Genomic DNA, 20,508 nt, shown 5'->3' with positions numbered 1-20,508 from the left:
GCAGCTACCGCCCTCCAGCGGCGCGGGGGGCTGTCCGCTGCCGCCCTGACCCCCGAGCCCCCTTGTAGGGCCGCAGGCCAGAGCCACTGGGGGCTATTCCGAGAGCCCCACCTACTCAATGTCATGGGCCAGCAGGGGCTGCACCGCGGCTAGGGCTGCTTGTGTCCCCCCCAGCCGGGCAGCTCTCGGCCTCTCAGTGCTTTGGGGGCCGGCGGAGCTCAGCGCTCGGGACGTTGCCGGTCCAAGGCCCTGCCTTTACTAGGTCTGGCTCTGACTAGTCGGTGCTAGCGGCAGCCTCCCCTCCGCCAGCTCTGGAGGCAGGTAGGTCTCCCCGACTTAGAAAAGTCTGTTTATGGGGACGGAGGGCAGCATGTGACTCAAGGCTGGTTGTACCGCCCAGTGCACACTCACTACAAGAGAGCAAAACCTGGGCTAGATAACTGCTTAGACATGCTAAATTTCCATCTAAACCCAGCAAAGTGCAGCTTGAATTGAATATACTCAATTTCATTCCTTTCTGAAATAAAGTATATACATATTTTAGAAGTATGAAATAATGAGACAGACAGTCCAGAAAAGCTTTAATGCTACAGAAAATATGTCTGATTACGATAAGTAGAACTTAAAACAGAAGAATTAGCAGCTGTTGGACCACCTGTCTGTGTTCTCAGGGCTGATCCTGCAGCTCCTGTTTTTTCCTTGCCCTGCTTCCAGCACTCATCAAACTACTGGGTACCTCACATTACGAGGACCAAAAGTCTCCAAAGGTTTCCATCACTTCTGTCCCCTTCCAACAGCCATAACCACACTCAACCACACTTCCAGCTTTCATGGACATGGCAAAGGGAGCACCCCAACCTGCAGGGCCAGCTTTAGGCCAATTCAACCAATTTCCCTGAATCGGGCCCCGCGCCTAAGAGGGCCCCACGCCCAAGCCCCGGTACGGCGTACCAGCGTGGCCCAGCTTCCCCAGGGGGCAATTTAAAGGGCCTTGGACTCCCAGAAGGGGCTGGAGCCCCAGGCCCTTTAAATTGCCACCAGAGCCCCACTGCTGGAGCCCTGGGGTAGGGCTGCGGAGCTCTGGGGGCTATTTAAAGGGCCAGGGCTCCAGCTGCCTCTGCTGCACCCCCTGCCCTGCCCGCACCAGTCCTGCCCCCCCTGCTCTGACTGCAGCCAGCCCTGCACCCCCTGCCCACTGCCAACCCTTGCCGCACCCTCTGCCCTGTTTCCAGCCAACCCCTGCCGCACCCCCCTGCAGACCTGCCCGAAGCCAGCCAGCCCCACACACACCCCTGCCCACACCAGCCCTGCACCCCCTGCCCTGCCTGCAGCCAGCCCCGCACCCCCTGCCCAGTCTCCAGCCAACTCCTGCCGCACCCCCCTGCCTGAAGCCAGCCAGTCCCGCACTCCTCTGTCGCCAGCCCTGCCAACCCCTGCCACACACCCCTGCGATCCTGCCTGAAGCCAGCCAGCCCGCCCCACACCCCTCTGTCTCCAGCCAGCCCCACACCCCTTGCCCTGCCTGCAGCCAGACCCTACCTCCAGTCAGCCCCTGCCCTGCCTCCAGCCAGCCCCATGTCCAGTGGTGCCCTGCAGTTCCCAGGGCAGTGACCCTGCACACCTGCTTCAATGAGGGGGGCAGGGAGAAGCTGGGACCCACACATGTGCACAGCACCCCAGGGAATGGCAGGGACCCACACATGTGAAACGGAGCTCATTAATAACCGATCAACAGCATATATGACGCAATGTACATAATATATAATTTTATTATTTATATATGTATGGAAAGTAAATAATACATGGAAGAAATGAAAGGCTTTTTTTATGTTTCTTTTTTTATTTTTTTTTAGTCATCCCTGCTGGGGACCCACCGAAAATGTTCGAATTGGTCCCGCACTTCCTAAAGCCGGCCCTGCCAACCTGGACCATACCATGTCCCTGAAGGACACCAGAATCTGGTAGATTGTGTTTGGGATTTTCAAAAGTACAAAGTGACTTAGGAGCACAACTCCCATTGACTTTCAAAAACGTTGCCCTATGTAAATATTTCTGGTGAAATGTTCTTAAGAACAAACGCTTCCATCCAGTTGAAGACAAACTGTGGTTGACCCAACTGTGTAAATGAGAAGAACTTTCACAAATGTTATCACACAAGACCATACACATCCCTGAAGGAAAAAAAATCTGAATATCATTTTTTCCAGATCCTACTGAGTTCAGTCACAATATCAGAACACAGCAAGTAAGATTAAAACAAATGAAGTTCCTCTGTGGAGCAAAAAAACAAGATCTATTGCTGTTGCATCAGACTTCAGCATTGAACACTGCTGCTCACCAGAAATCTATTTTACCATCCCCAGAGCAGCTTTTTCACTAATGATCCAGTAGATGGAGAGCTTGCACTTCCCCCTACTGGACGCGGCAGGGTGTGTATACTAGAATACATATCCTGCTACAGGATTTTAATTGGGTAGGTAGGGGGGAAAAGTGTGCAGTTCGTAACATACTATTTAAATCTTAGGGCTCATCTTCACAGGAAAATGAACTGGTATAGCTACTGAGGCTCCCCATGTGGACACTATTCCAAAATAAAAGTGACTTTATTCCAGCATAATTACTGCTCTAATTATAATTATTAATTATTAATTAACTATAATTATTCCAGGGAAAAAATGACTCATTCTGGAATAATATCCATGAAGGGAGTTATTCTGCAATAGATATTCTGGGCAATTTCCCTGTATAGAAAAGCCCTTACACTGATCCAGTAAAGGGAAGACAAGATGTCCCATCTACTAAAATAGAAATCTGTTTGATAGGGTTTCTGGAAAGGGCTGAGGTTATGCTTCCCAGAACAATGAGGGAGTAATAAAGGAGTTTTTGTAGGTGGCCGGCTGAGTTCCTGCTGAGTTGATGATTGAAATAGTGCTAGGATTTTATTCTGTTGTTAATGATGTGTGACAGTGCCTGAAGTTTCATACAGGCAATGGATTTCCCTACATCCCCCTGAACTCCCACATTGCCCCCAGTGGTCAAATAGTTGCCAATTTAGTCATTTTCCAACATCCCCTCCTCCCCCCATCGATTTGAACACCCCATCTAATTTCAATTCCTGGTGAAGACTCTGGCATTTTTTATTATTTGAATCTAAATAAATAAAATAGACTAGGCTCACTGGGGACAGTGGGGAGGGTTTCCGTTGGAAAAGTGTAATGGAAGTAAGTATCCCCTCTACAAAAAGAGCTTCCCTGTTAAAACAGAGAAATGTGTAATTTCCATTTCTTCCAAAGAGTGACATTTTAAAATGTAATACAGTCCCAGCTAAAATCTGAATTCTGTGAGGTTGCAGCAGTAAGTTATTATTTTGATTTCTGTGTACTGCATCTTTAGATTTCTAGGAGTCTGCTGTCTAGAGACGGCAGCTGCACTTTTATGAAGCAGAAAAATTTTGCATGTTACAGAGAAGACACACACAGTGCTCTTTCATAGAGACTTTACTTATGTTCTTTTGTTGTTTTCCTTAACCTGATATAACAGTTTTGTCAGAAAAATACGTTTTACTCATTAGATTGAGAGAAACATAAGCTCCATCTAGATATACAAACACACAGTAAACTTTCAAATGAGACCATAAAAAGCAATGTTTGCTGGAGCCATCAAAGATCTCATCATACTTTTCATAACCATAGCAAATCACCTCACCCTATTAGCAGCCAGAGTTCCCTGCACTGACTGATTACCAACCTCTCATCCTAGAGGTGCTTGCATTTCTGTGCTATTGTGTGTCTGTTACCTTTTGATTCCAAAGTGTAAATATGCCACACTCATTTTGGTTCAAGATGGCCCAATCCTCCTTTTTTATATTCTTGTCTCTCCTCTCTTTGCTAACGGTAATGAGGGACACAGTATAAAGGATTTGCGACATTTAGATGTAGTTTTCATTCTCTGTTTCATCCTCTAACACTGTATTTTTTTGTGGTCATTTCTGTCTGTTCACCCAGGGGCAGATTAGGGTTTTGTGGGGCCTCTGGGCTAGAGCAAGTGGGGGCCTCTCCCCATCCCTTCTGCCTGCAGTTCGCCCTCTGCCCCACTCCTGCCATGGAAATGGGGTCAGGATGCGGGAGCTTGCCCTGCTCCACCCGCCCCTTGGTCACTGTGCCCACCTTAGGCTTGGTCTACACGATTTACTTCAGTATAATTATGTTACTCAAGGTTTGAAAAATCCACTGCCTTCAGCGACGTAGTTATATTGACCTTAATCCCTCTTGTAGACAGTGCTATGTCGGCGGGAGAGTGTCTCCTGCCGAGATAGCTACCGCCTCTCGGGAAGGTGGATTTATTAAACCGACGGGAGAGCTGCACCGATGTACATTGGTAGTGGAGCGCTTCCCTGAGATCTTCAGTAAATTCCAATCCGTGACTGAGAAATGTTGGGTTCTCTCTGCTTGAGATGTATCAATGAATTCCTGTAGATGAAGTGTCCTCCGTCATTGTTAGCACTTGCACTAATCAAGCAGACTGTGTAAATAATGAGCTTGTCAACAATGTTCAGGTTAATGAACCGGCACTTTACAAGACACAGCTGAAGTTAAATGCATCAGATTAGTAGTAATGGAGAATGATTTCAGCAGTTCTGAGTTGATGGTTTCTGCAGCTTCTGGAGGGGTGGTTTTCCTACTCCCTAGTGCTAGACAGACCTCACAATGACTTAAGTAGTTAGAAGTTTCTAAGCATTTTCAAATTGCTTTCATGTTACCCTTGAATGTAAATTGAACAGTGACTGTACTACAGCAGTTAGCATTAACACCTCTTTGGTTTTGCCTTTAATAAGCAAATCCAGTAATAACCCCTACAAAATGGGTGTGTTTCATAAAAGTAAGGCCCAGATTTGTAAAGGTACGTAGGCCTTTCTGTATGCAGTGTTGCACTGCTTTAGTGATTTTGGAACCTACATATTTTCAAAAGGGATCTAGGCACTTAGGAGTCTAAATCACTTCAGATCCTAGATCCCTTTTGAAAATATTTAGGTTTCTAAATCAGTTATGTGTTGTTATACCGAGTGCAATTCCTAAATACCTTTAAAAATCTGTGCTTAAATATGATTTTTAAAAATAGCAATTAAGATAATTTTCTTCTTTTTAAACTATTTTTCAGGAGATTAAACCTGAGTTTTATTCGTCAGTGGATTTACATGCTACGAGTTGCCACAGTTTTGACATTTCACTAGTAGAGTCATAGAAAAATCTATATTAAGGTTTGTTTGTTTGTTTGTACTAACCAGGTTAAAATTTGGCCTATCTACATAATGTAACATGGTTTTCTTCATTTGGATTAACTCCCATACCATACATATAGCACATCAGGCACAATATGTTTCTTTTAAATTGTATGGACCGAAGCATTGTGATATATTTGTACCTGTTTGAACTGCTGTCAAATACTTTCAAGTCTGCTTATATGGCTTTTTCCTGCTGGTACTCAGCTGAATAGAGATGGTTTGGATAAAACACTAATATATGCATGCCTTCACCCAAAATTTGAAATGAATCTTTTGTAAGGTTTAAACAAGTTTTAAAATGAGAAGGGAGGGGAGGGGAGGAGAACGGTTTCACTTGTTCCCTTCCTCTGCACTTTCTGGTTCTAACTCACTGTGAAAGTATCTATATGCTGAAAGGTTTCAGAGGGATAGCCGTGTTAGTCTGTATCAGGAAAAACAACTAGTAGTACTTGTGGCACCTTAGAGACTAACAAATTTATTTGGGCATAAACTTTCGTGGGCTAAAACCCACTTCATCAGATGCATGGAGTGGAAAATACAATAGGAAGATATATATACACACAGTACATGAAAAGATGGGAGTTGCCTTACCAATGGGGAGTCAGTTCTAACAAGACAATTCAATTAAAGTGGGCATCATAGGACCTAACCACATTAGCCACACCATCAGGGGCTTGTTTACCTGCACATCTACCAATGTGATATATGCCATCATGTGCCAGCAATGCCCCTCTGCCATGTACATTGGCCAAACTGGACAGTCTCTACGCAAAAGAATAAATGGACACAAATCAGACGTCAAGAATTGTAACATTCAAAAACCAGTTGGAAAACACTTCAACCTCCCTGGTCACTCAATAACAGACTTAAAAGTGGCAATTCTTCCACAAAAAAACTTCAAAAACAGACTCCAACAGGGAACTGCAGAGCTGGAATTAATTTGCAAACTGGACTCCATCAATTTAGGCCTGAATAAAGACTGGGCGTGGATGGGTTACTAAAAAACTAATTTCCCCATGCTAATTTCCCCCTAGTTCAGGGGTAGGCAACCTATGGCAAGCGTGCCAAAGGTGGCATGCGAGCTGATTTTCAGTGGCACACACACTGCCTGGGTCCTAGCCACTGATCCAGGGGGGGCTCTGCATTTTAATTTAATTTTAAATGAAGCTTCTTAAACATTTTTAAAACCTTATTTACTTTACATACAATAGTTTAGTTATATATTATAGACTTATAGAAAGACCTTCTAAAAACGTTAAAATGTATTACTGGCACACGAAACCTTAAATTAGAGTGAATAAATGAAGACTCGGCACACCACTTCTGAAAGGTTGCTGACCCCTGCACTAGTGTTACTCACACTTTCTTGTCAACTGTTTGAAATGGGCCACCCTGATTACCACTATAAAAGTGATTTTTCCTCCTGTTGATAATAGCCCACTTTAATTGAATTGTCTCATTAGAACTGACCCTCCACTTGGTAAGGCAACTCCCATCTTTTCATGTACTGTGTGTACATATATATATAACTTCCTACTATATTTTCCACTCCATGCATCTGATGAAGTGGGTTTCAGCCCACAAAAGCTTATGCCCAAATAAATTTGTTAGTCTCTAAGGTGCCACAAGTACTCCTCGTTGTAAATGATGAAAGGCTGTTATTGAATTCCCAGACCAATCTTGCTAGAAAGCTTAATCTCATGAGGTCTGACCATAAAGTAGAGCAGAGGCAATTAGAGGTGAGGATTATCAAATTAAGAAACCTAAGAATTGCCAGGCTGGATCAGGCCTGTGGTCTGATTAGTGCAGTATTCTGTCTCTGACAGTGCCCAGTATCAGAGGATTCAGAGAAAGGTACAAGAAATCTCATACTAGGCAGATGTGGGATAATCCACTCTCCCATTAAAGTTTGTCTATGCAGGGAAATTACTGGAATAGATATTCTGGAACAGCAATAGCAGAATAGTTTATTAATTCCCCCATGTACACTCACCCTGCTCTCCTTCTGTTCCCTGATAGTTAGAAATTAAACTCTGAAACATGAGGTTTAACCTCTCTTCCAAAAATTGGTTAGTGTTTATGATAACTCTGGATATTCATAGATTATAAAACTACAGAATCATATAAACCATTTGATCATCTAGTTTGACCTCCTGTGTAACACAGCCTGAATTAAATCCTGTTTGAACTGCAGCATCTCTTTTAGAGAAACCATCCAATTTTTATTTAAAAATTCCCAGTGATGGAAAATCCACCACAAGCCTTGGTAAATTGTTCCAACAGTTAATTACCCTCATTGTTAATAATTTGCACATTAGTTCCAGTCTGAATTTGTCTAGCTTCAACTTCTAGTTATTGGATCCTGTTATACTTTTGCCTGCTAGATTGATAGCAGAGGACTGTTCCAATTTTGTTTCTGTAACACGGTTCACACTGTACCCCTAAGTATTCAGCCCCTGGGCCTCCCTCTTCAATGAATCAGGGACACTCCAGTCTAATGCAAACCCATGCTCTTTATTCTCAAAAGGTTTCCCACCACCAGTTCCCAACTATATACAGGCTTCATAGCTACTTTGCCTACAACAGGGCTGGCCAGCAACAGACTACAAGGAGCCCGCTCCCACTTCCTTCTGTGCCTGATCTTTCTCTTTCCCTCCCCAATCTCTGGCTTCCTCCCAGCCTTTATAGCGTTGGGCTAATAAGACTGGCAGGTACAGCCAGGCTATTCACCCAGCCTCAATCCATTCCCCTTGATTAGGGCTGGAGTGGCAGGAGATGATTAAGGGCTTCTCAACCAGCACCCTGCCACAGTTTCTCATGTAGGTACTTAAAGACCTATCAAGTTATTCTTGTTATCCCTATGTGTCTTGTTCCTTTGTAAATCTTGTGAAGCTTTTGGCCTCAGTAACATCCCACAATAATGAATTCCACAGTAACACTTGAGAAGCTTGTTACAGTCCTGGGTGAATCTTTGTGGCGCCCCCCCCCCCCCCCCCGATGGACAGTTACCAATCTGCTCTATTGGACCCCACCTTTGGATACTTCTAAGTGAGACTACGTTTTAGTCACCGATATTTTTAGTAAAAGTCATGCACAGGGCACAGGCAGTAAACAAAAATTCACGGCACATGATCTGTCCATGTACTATATACCCCTAACTAAAACTTGGGCAGGGGGCTGCGGATGCTCTGGGGGGGGGCGGTCTGGGTGGTGATGACCCAGGGCTCCCACTGGGGGCGGGGTGGGGGGGGGGGGGACCTATGGTGACCTTTGGCCCAGGACCCTTTCTGGTGCTGGGGGGGGGGGCTAGCGTGGGCTGCAACTGCAGGGGCTCAGGGGAAGCGGGCGGTGCTGCACAAGATTTACAAAGGGACGGGACAGGTTGGGGGGGAGCTAGGCAGCAGCGCACAGCCTGGATCTCCTGCTGGTGCTTGGGGGGGAGGAGGGTTGGCGGGGCTGGCAGGCTCCCTACTCAGCTACATGTGTCTCTGAAGCTCCTAGGGAGAGGGAAGGCCACGGGGGGTCCGCATGCTGCCCCCGCCACTAACTCCAGCTCCGCAACTCCCATTGGCTGGGAACCGCTTCGGTCAGGAGCTGCAGGGACATGCCAGCTGCTTCAGAGTCCCCCTTCTCCAGCTAAGTGCCACCCCGCACCCCAACCCCCTGACCCAGTCCTGAGTCCCCTCCCATACTCAAACTGTTGCTGCTGCTGGCCTAGGGGCTGCCCTAGTGTTTGGGCAGCCCCTGAGCCAACCGCATCGACCACTGCAAAATTCACGGAGATCATGTAAAGTCACGGAATCCGTGACCAACATGCAGCCTTACTTCTAAGTTCTCTGAGTCTGTGTAGTGACTGATTGCTGCTTCTAACTCTGGCTCACTCAGGGTACGTCGACACTACAAAATTATGTAGACCTAAGTTACATCGACGTACAGCCATCACAATGATTAAATCGCTTTTGCACGTCCACACTTCGCTCCTTGTGTTGATGGTGTGCATCCTCACACCCAGCACTTGCACGAATGCAGAGAGCTGTGCACTGTGAGTGGCAACTTGCACAGTGGGATAGCTGGGTGTTTTGGGGACGGTTTGCAATACCACATTGGGCAAACGCACACAGGGGTGACTGCAAATATGATTTCAATGTCCCATAATGCAGTTTTCTCCATCCCATAATTTTATCTGCATCCCATAATGTTTCATGCCTCTTTTCAAAAAGCCCCGCGCTCCTGCCATCTCTGAGAAGCATGGATCCTGCACAGCTCTGTGCTATTGTGATGAGCATTGCGAGCACAGGACAATATTTGCGGAGCTGCCAGAGGAGCCACAGGGAACATGATTCTTTGGAGGCTAGATTGCTGTGGGACAGATCAAAACAATTCAAGGTTGTTGTTGGCATTCACAGAGCAGCTGCAGACAGTGGAGTGCCAGTTCTGGGTGTGAGAAACAAGCACTGACTGGTGAGATTGCATTGTTATGCAGGTTTGCAATGATGAGCAGTGGCTGCAGAACTTTCGAATGCACAAAGCCACATTCCTGGATCTGTGTGCAGAGCTCACTCCAGCCCTCCAGTGCAACGACACCAGAATGAGATCTGCACTGACAGTGGAGAAGTAAGCGGTGAACGCTGTGTGGATGCTTCAACAGCAGATTGCTACCGATCAGTCGGGAATCAATGTGGAGTTGGGAAATCTACAGTGGGAGTTGCTGTGATGCAAATGTGCAGGGCCATTAATTACATTCTGCTATGAAGGACTGTGACTGGGCAACGTGCAGGACACAGTGCATGGTTTTGCAGCAATGGGGCATCTGAATTGCAGTGGGGCGTTAGATGGCATGCACGCATCTCCCTATTTTGACACCAGACCACCTTGCCTCAGAATACATCACCAGAAAGGGCTACTTTTCTAGGGTATTGCAAGCAGTGGTGGATCACTGGAGACATTTTACCAACATCAGTGTTGGCTGGTCAAGGAAGGTGCATGATGTTCACATCTTTAAGAACACAGGCCTGTTCAGAAAGCTGCAATCGGGGAGCTTTTTCCAGACCAGAGGATTACTACTGGGGATGTTGAAATGCCAATAGTGATCCTTGGAGACCTAGACTACCCTTTACTCCCATGGCTGATGAAGCCGTACACAGGCCACCTCAACAGCAGCAAGGAGCACTTCAACTAGAGGCTCAGTAGGTGCAGAATACCGTTACCACCTTGGATCTCTGGTCCACCCCAACCAATGTCCCATTTCCAGTCATGGCCATTCCTGATGCTTCAGAGGAAGGAAATTAAAAAAATCTCCCAAAACATATTGAGGGGAACGGAATCTCTTCCTGACCCTGGCCGGCTAAAACCCTGAAGTATGAACTTTAGAAACATAAGACAAACTCATGGGTGGCGGGTATCAAAGGCAGGGGAAGGCTCAGCCTACCCAAACTGCCGGTGTGGCCGCACCTGTACTTCACCCCCAGACCTCCTCCTGCTTCCCGCCAGGGGCCTGCGGCTTTTTTTTCCCATGTGGCCGAGCCCTGGGCCAGTGGCACCTGAACTGTGGGGGAGGGGGGCCATAGCCCTCCCACTTCTTGAAAGTGGACTGGCCTGACCCGTCCAGTTTTCACCAGGACAGACCCCACCCCTTACCCTCTGTCCAGGCCAGAGTGGAGCCCGGGCAGCTGTGGGGAACCGCAGTGGACCCTCCATGTGCCTGGGGGGCTAAGAGCAGCCCCCAGCCCATGTCTCTGCCCCCAAAGCTCCCCGCCCACCCAGGGCAGGTGTGGGTTCTGCAACTTCATACTGGCTCTCCACAGCTGCCTGCGCAGCTCTTTCCGGGCCGATTCCGGCTGGGGTGGGGCCTCAGAGTCACAGCTTGGCCATGGTAAGAGCTGCACGGGCAGGTGTGAGGTGCCACGGAGTTGCGGACCCTGCATCTGCCCCAGGTGGGGGAAGGAAGGGGCAGGACCCCAGGCAGAATGGGCGAGCTAGCCAGGGGCTAACCTACGTAGGCCTGCCGGTCACCCACCACCCATAGACAAACTGGAGAAGAGCCCAGGGGGTGTTGGGCCCTGCCCCCTACCATCACAAGTAATCCCATTATACAGTGCACTCAAATTTGTCCAGCTCTCTTTTGCAACTAATTAAGGTGTTTGTCCCCACAGATGCTGTTCCAGAACCTCACCTCTCTGATGGTTAGAAACCTTCTTCTAATTTCCAACCTGAATTTGTTCATGGCCAGTTTATATCCATATGTTCTTATACCAATATTGTTGTTTAGTTTAAGTAGCTCTTCATCCTCCCTGGTATTTTCTTCCTTTCCCCCCACAATCTAGAGAGAGCAATTATATCTCCTCTCAGCCTTCTTTTTGCTAGACTAAACAAGCCAAGCTTGTCCTGTCATTTCTCATCAAATAGGCCCTCTAGTCTCCTGATTATCATAGTAGCTCTTCTCCGTACCTGTTCCAGTTTAAATTAATTTTTCTTAAATACCCTTAGATCTTTGTCCACCCCGTGCTTTGCTGCACATTGAGCTACCCACATTTGCCATCCTTGATAGTCAACTACCCTTCTCTCCAAATCTTCCCATTTCAAGTTGAGGTGCTTGATGTTGTTCAGAACTGTTCGTTTCCATGTTGATTGCAGTCTTCCTCTCTTTCTTGCGTTTTTTGGCTTCCATTCAAGGGCGGTATTTGGTAAGCATTCTTTTTCCATTCTCAGCACATATCCCAGCCGCTGATGTCTTCTTTTCTAGATTATTTGTGAGAGGGTGCCTTGTCCAGTCATTTTTCTGACTTCTTCATTTGTCTTCCTGTCTATATATTATTCCCAATATTCTTCAGACATTTGTGATGAAATGCATCCAGCTTTTGTATCTCTTTCTTGGTAAGTTGCCATGTCTCACTGCTATATGTTGTGATGGCGATAACAATTGCTTTGTACACATTCAGTTTTGTCTTGAGGGAGATGTTTTTGAGTTGCCAGATGTTTTTGAGTCTTCCAAATGCAGCCTTTGCCTTCCCAATTCTTTTTATTTCCTCGGAACTAGTGCTATCTTGGCTCATGGTACTTCCAAGATACATAAAATTGTCTACCTTCTCGAGTTTCTCTTCAATTTTGATTTCTGTCCCTATAATCCCCATTAACATAACTTTACATTGCATCTCAAGCCTATCTTCTCCATTACTTCGTTTAGTTGGTTTGTGCATTTTTGTAGTCCGTTGGCATCTTCACTGATAAGAGCGATGTCATCAGCAAAGTCCAGATCAAATAGCCTTGAATCATTCCATTTTAGGCCATTTGTATCACTGTTGCATTGTTTTAACTCATAGTCGATGACTAGCATAAACAAAAAGGGAGACAGGACACACCCTTGCCTTACACCTGTCTTGATGCTGAATGGCTTACTCAATCCATTTTCCATTTTAATGCAGCACTTTGAGTTGGTGTAGAATCTCTCTTAAACATAGGTGACTGGAATTGTACACAGTATTCCAAATGAGGTCTTATCAGTGCTTTGTACAACAGCATTTATACTTCTCTCTCTCTATTGGAAATGCCTCACCTAATATATCCTAGGATCGCATATGCCTTTTTTACAGGTAGCTCAGTCATCCTGTGATCAGCTCACATGCCCAGTATCTCTCTCCTCCTCTGTCATTTCCAACTGATGAGCCCCCAGTTTGCAGTAGAAATTTTTACTATTAGACCCTAAGTTCATGGCCTTGTACTTTGTACTATTGAATTTCATCACATTTCTGTCACTCATTTTCAGGGTCATCCAGATCTTCCTGTGTAATACTCCAAGCTTCCTCCGTATTGACAATTTCTCCCAACTTCGTATCAGCAGCAGATTTCATTAGTACACTCCTACTTTTTGTGCCAAGGTCACTAAAAAAATATTAAACAAGCTTTTTCCCCCCAAGATTGATCCTTGAAGAACTCCACTAGTAACCTCCTTCCAGTCCGATAATTCACCTTTCAGCATAACTGATTGCATTCTCTCCTTTAGACTGTTCCTTATCCATCTTACAATGCTTGTACTGATCTGCCTCTTCCCTAATTTCACTAAATAATTTCCTCTGTGGTACTGTGACAAATGCTTTGCTGAAGTCCAAGAATATTAGATCTACTGCCCTTCCCTTACCTGAAAAAAATCAGTTATTTTCTCAAAGAAAGAAATCGTGTTAGTCTGGTGTGATCAACCTACCTTTTTTAAACGTGTGTTGCATTACATTCCCTTTATCATTTATCTCTGTGAATTATTCTTTCCTTCACAATTTGTTCTAAAGGAGAAGATTATTCACCCTGTGCAGTAACTGAGGTTCTTAAAAAACAACAAGGAGTCTGGTGGCACCTTAAAGACTAACAGATTTATTTGGGCATGAGCTTTCGTGAGTAAAAACCTCACTTCTTCGGATGCAAGGTTCTTAAGTTATCTTTGTCCACACTAAGGGCAAAATCATTAACTAACAAAGTTAAACAAAATTGTTTTTTCCCTAGTATAGAAAGCAAATTTCATCGGCGAAATTGTCTAAATTTATCACAAGAAAGGGAGAAGGAGTCTTATTTAGCTATCCTCTCTGCAATTCTTTGAAATTATACTGTGGTGAGTGTGTTTGGGAATGAAATTGATGTTCCATACTTCAGACCAGATTTTCAGAAGTATCCACCTGCAGTGTTACAAACTACAGCTGCTTTCTGCATGCAAATACAATAGTTACATTCTATCAATTTGTGTATGCAAGTATAGTTCATATGCACAGAACTGAGTTCTGAATGTGCAAAGTCACTAAAGCTTGAGTGCACAAAATTCCAAAGTAATTGCAGAGACTGGGTTGTGTTCTAATGAAGGATAAACTAATTTATTGAGTGGATAAGTGACTAAAAGCAGGAATGAATGAGGCAACCAATTATATATGCCAGTTGTCTGTATTGAGACAGTCTTGTTTAGCTAATATCTGAAAGCTAAAATAATGTTTTGAAGGCTCTCTCTCTCTCTCTCTCTCTCTCTCTATGTGAGAGAGTGAATTTATAATTCAAGATTTTTGGAATGAGTTTCCTTCATTAAACATTGCAATTATTGTTACTTGGATTTCTCATCATTTCTTTTACCCCCTTCAGAACAAAGAACCAAGTCAGTCTTTTCATTTATAATTTATAATACCATTTGCCTTTTATATGCTGAACACAAAGTGTTCACAAAAATAGCTTCATATCAGCAAATTAAGTATGAAATTAAAAGACTACTTACCAAAAGCCAGCCAAATAATGTCTGGCTCTAATATCACACACATCTTTAGGTAATTAATTCCAAATAGAAGGGGCTTAGTACAGCTAAAAAGGCATAATCCTGAGTCTACACAGTTCAGGAATATTTAGCCAGTCATTATCACCCATGCTTATTAATTCTTAAGCAGAGTGAGACTTTTTTTTTTCCTCTTGAGGTTGTGCACAGTATCTTTGAATTTGTCCTGATTCAGCTAAGGGTAAAATTCAACACCCCAACACAGTGGCATTGAATTCTTAGGGTGATATTTGCTTTAGCACAGAGAGTAGCACAAGGCCTATTCACTACTTAAGTCTTCAAAATAGAGCTTAAGTGATGCACAGGTTGCATGCTGGCTCTCTGCATGGAGGGTAAAATTCATCCCTAAGTCTAACGCTCTATACTGAACCCTTCTGTGTCTTAAATCTCCCCACTTGAAAAATGAGAGCAACAATATCCATCTTTTAAAAGTATGTTGAGCCCCTGGGGGATGTTCCTATATAGAGTTCAAAGCTTTAATTTTTGTTTTAATCATGCAAGTCCCACGAGGGACTTAAATCATGTAAGGTAATTATAGAAAGTTGAAAAAAATTCTGTAAAAACCATAGCACACTTCAGTTCTGTAAGCCCTCTGCATGCAGATTCCCATGGTCTTCTACAAGAGTTTCACATGAAAAGGAGTTGTGTGCAGGGTCAGGCCTTTTATTTATGGTCTGGAAAAAGCTGATAGAATATTGAAAGCAAATGTGCACATCATCGTGAAATGACTCAACAAATGGCTTATGTGCTGAATAGACAGAGTGTTGCTGATTTGCTCTTTATCACTGTCTGCTGTTCACTGGGTTGAGGCACGTAATGGTGAAAGATATCCTGTGGTATAGTAAAGCCAACACTACCTAAATAATACATCAAAGTAGGAGTTTGGTGGTTTTCTCAGTACTGAAATTTTAGAAGAGGTGCAGAAGTATCCAGTTTTTCAGTCAAGGGAGTATGCCACAAAATCTCGTTAAATGCAAATGATACCTTGATTTACTTTTCTCCCTCAGAATTCCACAGGATTACAGAACAATATCAGTTACAAGGTCACGTATAACAAGCCTAAATTATTCCCCGTACATTCCCCTAGTAGACATCAACTTTCTGCCTTTTCTTCTGGGAGGTTCATATTTAAACTAAAGAATTTAAATACCTGTGTATACAGATAGTGCCACATTTCTGTGTCCTACTTCTTCACATTTTGTTCCCTATGGGGTGTTCTATCTGCCCAGACCTGAAGAAATAAGCTAAGATGAACCTCTTCTAGACCAGAAAACTTAATATTTGGTGACCAGGCCTTCTTGCACATATTTTAATTTTTTCTGGCAGGTGTCCCCTTTTCAACTCTTATTGATGTGCATAAAATGATCCTTCAAGCTTACTTAAAAGCCATCCATGCAAACTAAATAGTTCCCAGTTACTTAAGGGTGAGACATGCGGAGTCCTTCCAAACCTATTTTTCAGTAAGATTTTCTCATATAGTTTCAGGCATTACAGCGCATTAGACCTTCTCTGGGTCAGGCTTGAACCATTGGCCATCAGGAGTGCTCCACTGGACTTCCTTTCACAAAGCCCATTGGCTGCACTGATTGGAAAATCATATCAACAGGAACTGCACACTTCAGAATGTGAGCCTTAGAAAGAAAAGAATCTTTTCACTAATACTTGGAATCTAACCTGGATTTCCTTTTGTCTGCATTGGATGGCTGTTTCTATTCAAGGCGGAAAGCAGACATGCTGGGGTGACACATGAACATGCTATGTAATCTTTTTATGTGGAGCAAATTCCCATTGAAGATTACAGCATTTTCATTTATAAAGCCTTTTAAGCAGCCACACAGAAGAAAGCATGTTATTTGAGAATTATACAATATAAAAATGCATCCTTGCATAGACAGGTCACTTTTCAATACATTTCTTTTTTCTGGGGTCTTGCTAAGGATAAGTGATTTGGGCATTCTGTAGTCCTAGAGAACTGGAAAACTGACATGAATCTACCAAGAAAAATTAAGCATCTATCTGTTTTGAAAAAAACCTCTCTGATGCCAAAAACTAGGAATTTTGTTTTTTTATGAAACAAAACATTTAAGTGAAATTTATTTTGTACATAGACATATTCTATATTTGTTATAGATTATGCAGTAAGCAGGAGGCAATTATCCCATATATACACATTATATGCAGCAGTTTTGGTCACAGGGCATAGATCTCTCTGTTGCTTAAGATCCATGGTGCCACTGGGAACTATCGTCTTTCTGAGAGTAGATAAAGCACAGAGCTAGGAATTAGGAGATGGGGTTCTAGTCCTGCCACTGATTTTCTATGTACTTGAACAAATTGTATGACCTCGGTTTGTCCATCCCATCTGTAAAATGGGGATAATGCTCACCTACTTCACAAAGGTACAGAGGTTTGATTTGTTAATCTTGGGGAAAATCCTCACATGGCAGGTTCTACAGAAGTGCAGCTCCAGTGTCCTACACTTTATCCACTCTGCAAGGAATGTTATTTTTGGGAGAGATATAATCATCCCCAATAGTTTCCATACACCTTAAAGAGGCATTTATGAAGTTCCTAAATATGCTCCCACATCAAGGTCTGTATTCTTAGAATGATGCTTAGCAGTCCTTACCTTGCTATGACTAATCTCTGCTCCCATGTGGAAACAGATTGCTTCTACCTTTTTTGGCCTGGCAAGTGTTGCACATGGTGAGAGATCTGCAACATTTATCAAACCATACATGTTGCATCTGTTCCTTTGCCTTTCTCCTTCTAGTAAAATGTTTTTTCCACCCTCTTTTCTATGTGAGGCGATATGGGACAGATTACCTGTTATATACTGTTTGGCACAGTGCATAAATAATGATTCTCTTAAAAAGGCTCAGAAGGACAAGAACAGGAAGCGTATAGACCAGAAACAGCTTGAAATGATGCACCATACATTTTGAGAACAAAATATTTTATTTCTGTCAATAAAACTATAGTTTACAGTAGTATTTACTAAATAAATTATATAATTTCTCTTTTACAAGCAATAAACTAAATCACACATTTCAAAGACAATGTATGTACATAACATAAGGCCTTGTTATAAATAGCTTTTTTTCTCATTTCACTATCAAACAGTGAAAATATCTTTAGAGGCTATTGTCCATAAAGCAAGTGCAGACATTTACATTAATCCTTGTTTGAAATCAATTTGGACTTCCAACAATATGGACCTAAGTAATTACGATTCTGGGGGAGAAAAAAGTGGAATTAGTTTTATTTACCACTGTGTTGATGATGGATCTTTAAATAGGTAAAGCAGATTACATATTTTGCTTGTACACAATCACTGAATACATGCAAATGAAATCATGAGAGTCAATAGGAAAATATCACTTCCAAGTCCAAAAAAGGTGATTGGCACTAGTATAGAAAGCATCTTAAATACAGTTTATGCAGTTCTTCACAGTTTAGCAAGCAACAGCACATGATAGCAAAGTGTGGAATGTTTCATGTCACATCTGTTGAGTCTAGCTATCATTTCCACGGTTCAAGGTTCCCATGACATTTCTCAGAGATAAGCTCCATTGATTATTACTCTTCGTCGATTAGGCTCAGCAAATTCTTCCCTTTAAATCAGGAGTGCAGAAAGTGCTCTTCATCAACCATGGTCACTTCTTATCCACTTTTACTTTGATTTTCTTTTATTCTCTATTACTGGAAATAGAAAATGATTTAAGAGGTCAGGAGGTTTTGTTTCTTTATTCTGCACTTTATAAAATAGTAATTGGATAAAATCTTTCTCTGTGACCAAAAGCACTCCTGTAGTCACACCCTACACAATATTGTAATAATCTTTGTGCAAAATATGCCTTGCAAGGTATCATTTATAAACTAGTAACACTGATCATGAATATTCTTGTGTAATGTATATACAAAAATGTATATGAAGAATTATGAACATTAAATGAAATTATAACAACCGTGTTTACCAGTCTATCGGGGGAGGGAGCAAACTTGTTTCTCAAAAACAAAAGACAAGCTGACACCTCTAGCCAGGTGTCAAAGTTGGTTGGTAATCACCTGTCACGAGGGCATTCTCTGGCAACAAAGGGGGACAGGAACAGATCTATATGTATTTTAGCAAATGACATTGAACCTCTTTAACCACCAGTTTCTATGTATTCTTCCTCACATCTGGAATGAATATTATCCATGGATAACACATTTCAAGGGTGCAAACACGCCCCAGGTCTTTTTCACCTAAGATGACAAAGGAACAAGCCCTTTGACTTTGTGGGGAGATTCTGACCCCTTAGCAGGGGTGAAAGTAACTTAAAAGTCTTACCAGCAGGGGGGCCTGGCTCCGGGCCCCCAGAAGGGGCGGGGCCATGGATAGAGGGGGGGGGGGGGGGGGGGGGGGGGAGATCAGTCTCTCCCAGCCAGCCCTTCAGCGCTGCCGGGCCCGCACAGCCCAGACTCCGACAGCGATTTAAAGAGCCCGAGGCTCTGGCTGGGAGCCCCAGGCCCTTTTAAATTGCCAGGCCCTGGGGCACTTGCCCCTTTTGCCCCCCCCCCCCCTCGGCGGCCCTGGGGGAGGCAAAAGGGCAGTGACATTAAAGCACTGCCGTGGCAACACTTTATGGGCCTGTACACAGCCAACGTTAACAGCAGCCACTTCTTACCTGTATACCGTACTGGCCCGTACCAGCCCACTTTCATCTCTGCCCCTGAGACTCTGGTCAGCACAGTTGCTGGAAACATGTGGTAAGGATTTACCTTGAGCCAAGTCTAGCTTGTTAAATTTTAGCTACTAGGAAGCATTTTATCTTGATTTTTCCTGTAACCATTTCTGACTTTGATACCTTTATATTTGTAAAAAGCAACAAGAGAGTCCTGTGGCACCTTTAAGACTAACAGATTTATTGGAGCATAAGCTTTCATGGGTGAATACCCACTTCGTCAGACGCATGTGGGTATTCACCCACAAAAGCTTATACTCCAATACATCTGTTAGTCTTAAAGGTGCCACAGGACTTTGTTGCTTTTTACAGATCCAGACTAACACAGCTACCCCTCTGATACTTTATATTTGTACTCACTTAAAACAACCTATTTCTGTAATTAAATAAACTTGTTTTAATTTTAATCTAAACTAATCTGGTGTTGTGTTTAAACTGAACTGTTTGGTAACACCAATTAAAGTAGCAAACTGTTGAAAATTGACCCTTTACAAGACAACAGACCTTTAATATCCAGACTGTCCAGGAGAGGGACTGGAAAGTGCAACACACATTTTTTGGGAAAATTTGGGACTGGGAATGTGTCGGCCCTGCAAGTAGTAACCAAGTCTGCTGGAAGCCAGAGTGTGACTGGAGTGTTGCTGATAGGCTGCTGGGATCAGAGTGGCTGGACCAGGGCTGCAGCTATACACAGACACTCAGTGAGTGACCTACACAATGTTAGGCTGTTTGTGAGTGGTCCTGGTTGGGAGCTACAACAACAAAGCATTGTGAAGCACTCAAGGTTGCAGGGTAGGTGGTGAGACAACCTCTCACTGGTCTGGATTGCAGCCTGGAATATGAGAGAGACCCTCCATCTCCATGCTTCGGTGACTTGCAGTATAGTTCTGCAGTGATCCTCTTTTTTTTTTTTTTTAAATTCACATGTATAGTATTATCTTCTCCCCTGTAAAATAGTATCCCTCTTACATTTATGTCTGTGAATATTGATATACTTAATACATAAAACCAATATTTGATCTTGCAAGATGCTGGGCAACCTGGATATCACTGAAGTCAGTGAAAGTGAAGGGCATCAGCCAATCACATGAGGCATTTATAACCTTGTAGGATTGATCAGGGCCTTAGAATGCACATGGGGCAAAATCCTGGTCTCATTGAAGTCAACTACAAAACTTCCATTAGCTTCAAAAGGACCAAGATTT

The 20,508-nt window shown here is 43.5% G+C and overlaps 1 protein-coding gene and 1 long non-coding RNA gene across 4 annotated transcripts in view; one reads left to right on the top strand and one right to left on the bottom strand.

Moving 5' to 3' along the window:
- Position 1: 1 nt before the first annotated feature.
- Positions 2-9,706, top strand: LOC117878834. 3 transcript variants are annotated; one of them, XR_004646107.1, is made up of 4 exons: positions 2-321; positions 1,854-2,473; positions 5,158-5,257; positions 9,502-9,706. It is a non-coding gene; the product is annotated as an uncharacterized LOC117878834 (long non-coding RNA). The 3 variants fall into 3 exon arrangements; XR_004646106.1 differs by lacking the exon at positions 9,502-9,706 and having other exon boundaries at positions 6-321; positions 1,854-2,429; positions 5,158-5,730; XR_004646105.1 differs by lacking the exon at positions 9,502-9,706 and having other exon boundaries at positions 6-321; positions 5,158-5,730.
- A 7,814-nt stretch (positions 9,707-17,520) lies between these two features.
- The window catches only part of PIP5K1B (phosphatidylinositol-4-phosphate 5-kinase type 1 beta), a 166,826-nt gene continuing 163,838 nt past the window's right edge, over positions 17,521-20,508 (bottom strand). Inside the window, exon 15 of the mRNA XM_034773731.1 lies at positions 17,521-18,278. Within this exon, the coding sequence (XP_034629622.1) occupies positions 18,276-18,278 (3 nt within the window). The 3' untranslated portion in view covers positions 17,521-18,275. The remainder of the gene's footprint in view (positions 18,279-20,508) is intronic.

Source organism: Trachemys scripta, chromosome 6 (assembly GCF_013100865.1).
Source record: "Trachemys scripta elegans isolate TJP31775 chromosome 6, CAS_Tse_1.0, whole genome shotgun sequence".
NCBI classification, from domain to species: Eukaryota; Metazoa; Chordata; order Testudines; family Emydidae; genus Trachemys; species Trachemys scripta.
Note: the sequence above shows the minus strand (reverse complement) of the source record. Positions and strands in the feature narration are given on the sequence as shown.